Genomic DNA, 10,793 nt, shown 5'->3' on the forward strand with positions numbered 1-10,793 from the left:
GACGGGGTTTCACCATGTTGACCAGGATGGTCTCGATCTCTTGACCTCGTGATCCACCCGCCTCGGCCTCCCAAAGTGCTGGGATTACAGGCTTGAGCCACCGCGCCCGGCCCACTGTTAAATAAATTAATTCTATTTCAAAGGAAAGCACTCATAAATATTGATCTGATTTTTAGAGAAATCCATGGTTATATTTTTAACGAAATGTGATTTTTATTAGTTGATATATTAGTAGTTTGGCACAGTGGTTACAATCATGGCTTCACGTCTGGACTCTGCTACTTGTGGAGAAGCAACTTCTCTAAGCCTTAACTTATTCATCTTCAACTTGGAAACAATACTAGCAATAAATTATTTAATGCACGGAAAGTGTATTATACGGGGACTTAACCTAGTAAATATTCAAAAGGTATCTGATATTATAATGGTTTGCTGTATATATTAATAAACAATAATTAGAAAAATTAAGTTATACCTGTCTCTTCAGCTTGAGGTGGATATTGATATTTGGACAATGGAGAAGTATCAAAGCAGCCTAGAAATTTATGTTCACTGAAGCTTTGGTCTCTGTTACAATGACGAAGAACAAGAGGACTACAAAGCTATAAGCTTTGATCTTGACATCTCCTAAGTATTTCCTTGAGCCACTTAGCTTCTATTTCATTTATCCAAAGTATTTGCAGAATAAGGTTTATGGTTAGTTGACTAAGTGTTCTAGTTATTTAAGAATTGCCATTCTATGACTCTACTGAAATGTCTCTCACCAAGTTCAGCAGGAACTTGAAAGAATAATCCTTTTCTCTTCCCTTCTTCAATTCTTGGTGGCACTTCCAATAGCTGACTATTCTCTCCTTCCTAAAACCCTCTTTTATTGGCCTCCCTGATCTAACACTCTCTGGGATTTCCTTCTAAATCTTCTCAGATATTTCTTTTATCTGATTTCTTAATATTGGGATCTGTGAGCCCTCCTTTCCTCTCTTTATAATGTCTCCCTAGGTGATGTCACCATTCTCTTGGCTTTAAATATTATCTGTAAGATGTTTAATCTAAAATTTACATCTCCCATCCACTCCTCTTCACTGAACTTTAGACTGTGTATCCAGCTGCCTGTTCAAAGTTCCCTCTTAGATGTCACACAGATATCTGTAACTTAATACATCCAAATAAATTCCTGATTTCCAACGACGACTTGTCCCTCTCATGCTCTTCCCAGTCTCAGTAGTTACTACCCATCAAAATGCTCAAACCAGAAACCCAGGGATCCTATTGATTCTTTTGCCTTCCTTATCCCCATCTCCTACTTCCAAACCATCAACAAGTCATGTCAGTGTTACTCCAAACACATCTCACATCCACTTATTTCTCTTATGCCACTATTCCAGTTCAGATCACCCTGGTTTAGACCCCTCAACAGCTTCCTATTGGTTTCCCCCATCCATTACTGAATTCTGACCACAATTATTCTCTACATAGCAGTAGAGAAATTTTCTTACAATGAAAGTTGGATCATGTCACTTCCTTGCCTCAAACCTTTTAATGGTTTCTCATGGTACTTTGAATGGAGTCCAAAAGCTGTTCTATGGCCTATAAGTCCCAAATAACCAGGCCCCTGTCTACTTCTCCAGCCACATATGGTACCATTCTTTCTTAGATTTTTTCTGTATACATGTTTATTGCTCCCCACTCAATTCCAAGTTCCATGAGGGCAGTGACTACATCTCTCTTGTCCATCACTATATCCTAGGTGCCTTGCAGAGTACTTGGAAAAGCAGCGACTCAATACATATTTGTTGAATTTTTTTTAAAAGTAAGAGACTGCCAATTTACAAATCTTGAAATATTTTGGAATCTGTAGTGATAATTCAATCTTTAAAAATAATTCTTAAGGCATTACAAGATCTTATTTCAAGGGTCATTATAAACACTTTTTCTCTTTGCACATTTCTAAAATGTGTTTACTATTTGAGGGTTCAATTGTTCAGATCCTGATAAAATGGAAATGTAGCCCATTCAGCTGGAAACATTTGAAAAACTTTTCATCAAGGTCTCAAAATAAATCCTTGTATAGGTTTTAAAAACAACTTGTTCAGATCTTAAACTTTGCTGGAGGCATTGACAAGTTGACCTCAATGAAACTGACAAGGTCAAAGCTTCCCTTGAGTCTTTCTGAACCTTTCCTTTTCCTGACCAGAAACCTCTCACCATCCCCAGACACCTGCAATTCTCAGGCTGTTTCTTGATGCTCTGAACACATTTCTGGTACCTTCTCTGGTTTTCTCAATTATTGGCTTTGTCTACAACCTCCTTCCTCATCAAAACTTCCCACATTTCCTTCCTGTCCATGCAGGTTTGAGCTAGGTGATTATCAAGATAGTTTTACAAATGAATTCAAGCCAATGTTATAACACTTTAATATGTTGCTCCTCCCACATAAAAGTTAAGCTGTAATATAGATCCTTAATGCTTTCTCAGTGGAGCAGCTAATGAAGAACCTCAAGCAAATACATATGAATGCTGAGGTCCTCAAATTTTTTTCTCAAGCCTGTCCAAAGATGGCTCACAATATATATTAAGAAGGCTACAGAGAATATTGGTGCTATGATTTGAATGTGTTGCCCAAATTTCATGTGTGAGAAACTTAATCCGCAATGTCACAGGATTAAGAGATAGGATCTTGGGCCGGGCGCGGTGGCTCAAGCCTGTAATCCCAGCACTTTGGGAGGCCGAGGCGGGTGGATCACGAGGTCAAGAGATCGAGACCATCCTGGTCAACAAGGTGAAACCCCGTCTCTACTAAAAATACAAAAAATTAGCTGGGCATGGTGGCGCGTGCCTGTAATCCCAGCTACTCAGGAGGCTGAGGCAGGAGAATTGCCTGAACCCAGGAGGCAGAGGTTGCAGTGAGCCGAGATCGCGCCATTGCACTCCAGACTAGGAAAGAGGAGCAAAACTCCGTCTAAAAAAAAAAAAAAAGAGATAGGATCTTTAAGGCATTAGGTTAATTATCATTTGAGGGTGGGTCTGTTATAAAAGCCAGTTTGGCTCTCAGTGTGTTCCTCCTACCTTCTGCCATGTTATGACACAGCATGAAGGCCCCCACCAGATGCAGTTGCCTGATCTTGAGCTTTTCAGCCTCCAGAACTGTGAGCCAAAATAAACTTCTTTTATTTGTAAGTTACTCAGTCTTAGGTATTGTGTTATCACAACAGAAAATGAACTGAGACAGTTGGTCACATATGGTCTCATTTTCTGAAGTAGAATTTATTTTATATATGATATTTTATTATAATACTCATAGTAACTCAAGAGGCAGGCATGGCTGCCCAAAACACTGACAGGGTGCAGGGCAAGAGGTCTGCATACCACATGTTTAAATATTTGAAAGTTAAAATAAAGCTAATAACATTGATAAAAATAATACGTTTTCTCATTTTACTTCAGTTAATACTTTCATAAAATCTTGAAAGTCCATGACAAGTTAGAATGTAACAGAGCAGGTGCTACGGGGTGAGTCGGCCTCTGGCCTGAACCAAAGCTCATTCCACATTTTTTTTTCATTCCTGGGACCACTGGCAGCGTGAAAATCCTTACACACACGTATGTAAATATGCCAGTAAGTCAAAGCTCTGTCCACAATGCCTGCAAACACCTAACTCTTGACCATTCCTTGGGCCTAGGAATGTTTACACTTGTGGTCTTTCCCTGGGAAGATGGACCCAAGGATGGGATCTGTCGGACTCTGCAGGAATTTAAGGGTCATTTTTTTTAGGAAATTTCAGATCTTGGCTATCCAGAGCCTGGTCTAGAAGCTTAGGTTTTAGGTGGGCAGGTCCCCTTAGCTCTGTAAACGCCTAACCCTGAGATCAAGCACACATCCAGAGCAAGACTATAGTGCAGTCTTCTAAAATGTAGGGTCCACAGCAAGCCTAATGTTGGTACTGAAGACAGGAATTAGGCCCCCATTCTACAGATAAAAAACACTAACGCTCAGAGAGTAATCCCAAAGCCTGGGATTCAAGTTCTAGTCTGCCTGACTAAAAAACTTTTACTATTATAACATGATGTTTTCTCTCAGGTTGTGGCACAGACATATGACATTCCTAAAATTTTCTTAAGTTTTCATAAATTCTCTTAAATTTTCAGCTATTTCTATCAAAATTCTAGTCAGACCCCAGAGAGTTCCCCAGTGCTATAAAGTGCCAAAGTCACAATGGTGAGTGTGCCCAGCACTGGCAGTCTTGAGTAGGCAACATCGATGGAGCCTACAAAGGCTTAAAATCATTCAGACAGCCCTCCCTGTAATGTATTCTCATGGCAGCAAAGAGATTATACATGGCTGAAGGCCTAGCCCTAACCTCTACCCCTAACCCATTATCCTCACCATCGTTTGCCATATGAAATAATTTTGGGTACCAGTTGGGTAAGTGAATTTTAAAAAGTCATTCTCCCTTCAATTTGCTTAATCTAGCTCTTGAAATCATTAAGACACCTATCCAACCCAAGAATATTTGAATAAGAATACAGATTTCTTTTAAAAGCTCTTATTAAATTTTATTTGTATATAGTAAACATAAAATGAATAGAGAGGAATATTAGGAAACCTTAATCATTACTCATTACTATTAATCATAGGCATTAGGAAACCTCATCTTATCAATAGATATTCTATTGATACCTATTGATATCCTATTAATACCTGGCATCTAGATATCCTATTGTTATCTATTGATAGGATGAGGTTTCCACTATGTCACAATCACTGGAGATATAGCAGTGAGCCAAATAGGGAAAGTCCATGGTGCCACTCTGGTCACAGAGATCAAAAATAAACAAACACCATGTTTTATTTGAGCGATAGACATTAAGAAGTTAAAAAAAAAACACTAAGAATATGTACATAAAATGACAGAATGGTGGGCTTGCTAAATAAGATAGGAGCCTCTCAGCACGAGTTTTTGAGTGAGTCAAATCAAATCTGCCTATGAAACATGAATATTTTTACTATTATGCCATCTAACAATTTAAAGTGTTCTTTGTACATCTTTGAAACTTGGTGTTAGGTAAAAGGTCATTGTGTTAGAGCCAACACCAAAATATAAAATAATATGGAAAGGACACATGAAAAAAGAGAGAAAGAGGAGAAAATAGAAAGAGAATACTTATTTGCTTTACATGAGTTGTTAGATTTAATGTACACAGCATCTCAACTCTCAAAAAAGTAGACTTAATTTGTTAAATGACAAAGAACTCATGTTTTCAGAGGATTTATTATAAAGGGAAATGATGTGTGACTGTGTAGGAGGCTGATTTTTAAATTAAAACTTCTTGACCACCATCCAGTATGCCTACATATATATAACTCCACCAGGAAAATCTGGTAATACTGTTATGAAGTGACACATTGTGTAAATAAGCAAAAACAACAGGTGTTACACATCTGTTCTTTCACCAATCTTTAGAATCTATCTTTAGTGAAGCTATAGTGGAGTTTGTAAACTATTAGAGAAAACCAGCTGAAGAGCCTAGCCTGTAGAGTAAAAAATTCAGGCCAATATCCGTAAGAGTTTAGGACTAGGTCTAGGATTATTTCACAGTTTTATCAGTGGCTGGAGTAATGACATTGAAGTAAGTTTGCAGATGCCTTTTGCAATTTAGGCAAAGTTTCTGCCCTCATTATATTCTACAGAAACCTCATGACTTTCACATTTTAATTACAGGTATCATCATTAACTTAGGAACTCAAGTTAAAAATTTCAGAATCATTTTCAATTTATTCACCCCCACCCCATATCAAATCTCTGTCAATGTCTATCAAATCTACTTGTAAATGTCTTTTGAATCCATATCAACTGTCCTATCCTCACTGAAACTGCTTTATACGTTTTTACCATTCCTAATCTGGAAAATTGAATAGACTCCTAACTAGATTCCTTTCCTCCATCTTGTTCCCTTTATTTCCACCTCCCAACTGCTCAAGAATTATATTTCTAAAACAAAGACCTAGCCACTTAAATGCCCTGCTCAAAGTTTTCTGGTGGCTCTTCACTACCCACTCTAAAGTGAGGCACTCAGGCTCTTTTATGTTGGGGCCTCAACTCATCTATCCAGTCTCCTGTCCTGCTACCTCCTTCCAAACGCTCTCTGCCACCAAATCATTCACAATTCACAGGTTGCTGCACATGCTTTTTTGGCTGCTGGAAAGTCCTTCCAATCCTCTGCAATCTGGAAAACACTTAACTTTGACTTCAATGTGATACTCAAATGCCATGTCCTATGTAAAGCCTGTGAGAATCATCCCACGCAGAGTTCACTACTCACTGTCCTGTGATCCAACAGAGCTCAATACCCACTTAGGCTTCTGCACACAGTTCTGCTATAACTGCTTTGCATTCTGTCTCTTCCCTAGCTTGAACATCTTGGAGAAAACATTACATTTTATTCATCTGTGTCTTCTTTAAACTTGACATTTAGTACATATTCATGTGGTCAATCTGTAGAATGATACAGTCTAAGGCAATACACTTGGACTAAAAATAAACAAATGAAAGATTGGGAACCACTAAGTAATATAGACAGGTATGGACTTAATATTGGTAGAATGATATGCACGAAGAAAAGAATGATAGAGAAGTAGAGTAAAAAATTACTAAAAGCTCAGTGAACATAATTTAGTTACTTACTGTGACAAAAATAGTACTACTAAAGTTGTTCTCTGCCTCAACAGAAAGCATACCCCCTAGATCCTAATGTTTGTACTACTTTGAAACCTATCCAACTCTATCACATTTCCTCAGTTTTGTTGTTTCTTCTGTTACTTCCAAACTAGTGTCTATATTCAGAGGGTCTCAAATCTCAGATTCCCTTTGAGCATGCTTAACCTATTCTCTCCATTCTCAACAACTTGGCTGTTTTACCAACTCACTTCTCTGAACTATGATTTGTTTCCATCAACTTTTCCAGTACTATTCTCAATTTCAACCATCACAACAGATCTACATTTTTTTCTGATTATAATTATTTTTCTCTGTTTTCGACAGATATATCTATAATAATGATCCAATATCATCTTAAATTAATATATACTATATGGCCATATTTTCAAATTCATCCATTTTTCCTTTTTTTTTCAATCTGAAGGGCTCTACTAGCTTTCTGATCTAATAATCTTACAATGTCACAATTACCTTGGATTTCTCTTAAAGACAGGAGGTCAGAAATTCTTTGTGCTTCATAACATATGCGTAGATGAGAGGCCTAATAGTTTACTCTGCATTAACCATCTTTCTATCAAATTTAATATGCAACTTGCTCACCTGATTATTTTATTATTGGCTTACAAAATAACACCCTAAAAAGTCCATTGCTTCTTAGCCTCTCCTTCCCAATCTCTCCTTGGCAGGTGCTGTCTGCTCTACTCATCTCAGATTTCACCCCTGCTTAGATTCTCTGTCTTAGCAGGCACATGACTGTTTGCTCCCACTTCTAAGTCTTCACACATGCAATTTCTTCTGGCTGGAATGCCCTCCCTGCTCGATTTCTTCTGCTAAGCTAGTTATTCTCTGCCTGTTTAAGATGTACATCCTCAATGTGGCCTGCCTCAGATGACTCAACTCTGGTCCCATTCATTCTGTTTTATTCAGCATCTTTTCAGGGTTATATATTAGCATCTCTATAGTCCTGCTTCCTTGCATTTCGGTTTATTTTTCATTCTTCCCTTAAATTTTCATTTGTGATGCCAATTAGTCACACTCCCATGGTTTCTAAGTTCATATCTTCTTCCGCCTCTAGAACCATTGACTCTGTGTACCCACATTGGCATTTCTGCCTGCTGGAGAAAATGAACTAAAATTGCAGCAGGAGAGATTAAGCTGGAGGACCAGAAAGTAAATGGAAATTTTCCATTTTTGGAAAATACCATCAGCTCCCATCTGTTTTGGATGGTTTTCTAGGATGAGAATGATTCAGATATAGAGATGATGTCCCAATTGTGATAATAATCACATTTGGGTTTCTTCACCATTTTGCTCTTTCTCGGACCTGTCCATTTCAATTTCAGGTTCACTTTTCTGCTCTTTTGCCACACTGTCTCCCTCCTTTCCTAGGAAACCCCACTTAGGTCCCTTACCACTTAGCTCAGGAAGGACAAAACCTGACAGGAGCACCTACCAGTTACTTTCTGCATTTTCTATCCCCTAAGGAGAACATAAATTTTCTACCTCTGGGGGTCACCCTCCCCTTTTTCATCCTGAAGAGATATTCCTACCCAAAACCCTGTCAGCCCAACTCAGGAAGGGGCATTTATGCATGTTTTTCACCACTGGAACACCTAACTATCTCAGGTTTGCAGGCGCATATCAAAGATCTCTCTACTTAGAGAGGGTCCTACAAGTGTCCCACCCAAGGAGATGCTAAGACCACACAGAGGAGCAGGGGCTCTTTTCTTTTCTTCCTTAAATCTCCTAAAGAATTATAGCAGTGTTTGATTCAGACAAAGGGGGAAGCATCGGTGTTCTCTCCTTTTTTAGTTGGTGGGGGATCGCGGAAGGGTTGGAAATAGGTATTGGAGTGTTTTTGTTTCATCTCCTCCATTAACAGGCAGATGTAAATTCCCCTGGAGCAGAGCGATTATCCCCACATCTTAATCCTCAGATTTATCCAAGCAGAAGATGGGACTAAGTAAATCGTCTCCGAATTAGGGGTTGAGGGAGGTGGCGCAATTTATTTCCTTACCCTTCCATCTCCCAGTCTCAAACTGTGGCTCATGATCACTCCCTTGCCTCTATTCCGGATTGTTCTATTAAAACTACTCATTATAAGCATTCTGGGCCCTCCTCTTTTTGCTCTCCAGCCCACTGTCCCCTCAGGCTGACAAGGCACGCGGGTCCTTCTGCCTCTTCACCTTCTCACCAAATGAAGCTCTTCTGCGGCTCCTGTGTCACCCGCCTGTCCCCCTACTCCTCTGCCCACCCTCTCGCCGGGCTTCCCGCTCCCTCAGTAACCTCTAACGGGGTTCGCTTACGCGCCCACCAGCTCTCGGGGAGCTAGCGTGCCCGACGGTGTGCTTGGTTCCGGGCCAACAAACTTCCTCACGACCCTGCAGCGCCCTAGCTGGGCCGCGCGGCGCCGTCTCCCGGTTCCCCGGCACGGCGGCGGCGGCGGCGCGGGCGCGCTCTCGGCAGTGGCCGCGGGACTCTGGCAGCTGAGGCGTCAGAGGCGGGGGGCCGCGTCCTCCTCACACCGCTTCTGGGACGTTCCCGCGGTGGCGACGGCGGCGGCGGCGGTGGCGGCAGCGGAAACGAGGACGTCGGGGACGGCGGCGGCGCTCCGGCCGGCCGCGCTGCGCATGCTGCAGGGTAATTAAGAAGCAGGGCCGGACGCTCCGGGACGTGGCTGGGCTGGAGTCCCGGGATACCCGCCCGCGCCCGCGCCCGCGCCGCCCCGCAGAAGCCGCACTTGAGAGAAACATCCGCATGTGGAGTAGGTAACCCTGGGCCCCAGGGCAGCGTCTCTTAGCTTACACCCCTTAACTGGCTCCCTCGCTTCCAGGGCTAACACCGTCCAAAAAAAAAAAAAAAAAAAAAACAAAAAAAAAAAGGGCAAAAACCGAAAAAAAAAAAAAAAAAAAAAAAAAGCGCTCTAACGGCATGTATTGATACAGAGTTTGTTTTGCTCCTTTAATCCCACATATTTTTTTTTGTAATGTATTTGATGTCTGTCTCTACCCGCTTCAACAGTGCTCATAGTTCCGCTTCACAGACACACATAATCAGAAAAACCACCTGGAACTTAAGTGTAACGCATGAAGCCTGCATCATGTGAACATAGGTACACGAAGTACATGGTATGTAGCACATGAGAGCGGCCGTCTCCTGCCAAACGCTTTTGGTCCCGTCCTTGAGACACCTATGGGAACGTATGCAGGTGTGCATTATTTATCCACCTAAACATATTTCCATGTGTAGCACAGTTTTTACATTTTCCTGAAAAGCAGATGCACACCGATAACCAGAAACACGAGCAGATGACATGGCCCGGGCATATGTGAGAGGACATGTGAAGGGTCGGTCGCAAAACCGCGCAGCTTACCTTGAATTCGTGTTTGAGCCCCTCAGAGGCGCAGTGGAGTCCGGACACGGCTGCGGCACCGCGGAGGAGTGAGCTCCCTGCGAGTGGGGAAGGGGGACGCATCTCTGCCCTTATTAGTCTCTCCCAGTGTGACCCTCCCACTCCGCGAGGACAGAGGACTCTGCAAGACAGTACTCAGCCAACTCAGGCACAGGTTTTCCTTAATGACAGCGATGTCGCGTTAGAGCTGGGAAGACTGCCTTTCAGGTTATGTTTTACTAGCGTTTCACAGATAAAATGACGGTTGGATGCAGATGCCTAGAGTTTCTCACTTCTGATTATGAAGTGTCTTCAAAGTATTATTGTATGTGGCAAACGTTCACAAGTAGGTAATTGGCTTTTTTAACGGTTGAGCTAAGAAAAGGTATCATTTATGTTTCATTTTTTCACTTTTATGTCAAGAGTTTATATAAAGTTAATTAGGCAGTCTGCCCACCTTCTAATCATGCTCATAAGTAAACGTTTGTATGGTTTGGTTTTTCTCAGTGTTCACAGAAGTATTTTGATTTTAAATACATCTTTCCATGGGTTGGTGCTAGCAGTCTTGGCTTTGGAACTCTTTTGGCATTCCTTTGAATATTTATTTGAAAGTGTCATTTTCCTGCAGATTTCTGTGTAGGTGCACATATGTGTGTGTAGAGAGAATATATATATATTTGTAGGCATAT

General features: G+C 41.1%; 1 protein-coding gene across 1 annotated transcript in view; it reads right to left on the bottom strand.

Moving 5' to 3' along the window:
- The window catches only part of COL19A1 (collagen type XIX alpha 1 chain), a 338,927-nt gene extending 328,547 nt beyond the window's left edge, over positions 1–10,380 (bottom strand). The window contains exon 1 of the mRNA XM_037746028.1: positions 10,087–10,380. Coding sequence (XP_037601956.1) covers positions 10,087–10,188 — 102 coding nt within the window. The 5' untranslated portion in view covers positions 10,189–10,380. The remainder of the gene's footprint in view (positions 1–10,086) is intronic.
- Positions 10,381–10,793: the final 413 nt, after the last annotated feature.

Source organism: Cebus imitator, unplaced genomic scaffold (assembly GCF_001604975.1).
Source record: "Cebus imitator isolate Cc_AM_T3 unplaced genomic scaffold, Cebus_imitator-1.0 Scaffold218, whole genome shotgun sequence".
Taxonomy (NCBI): domain Eukaryota; kingdom Metazoa; phylum Chordata; class Mammalia; order Primates; family Cebidae; genus Cebus; species Cebus imitator.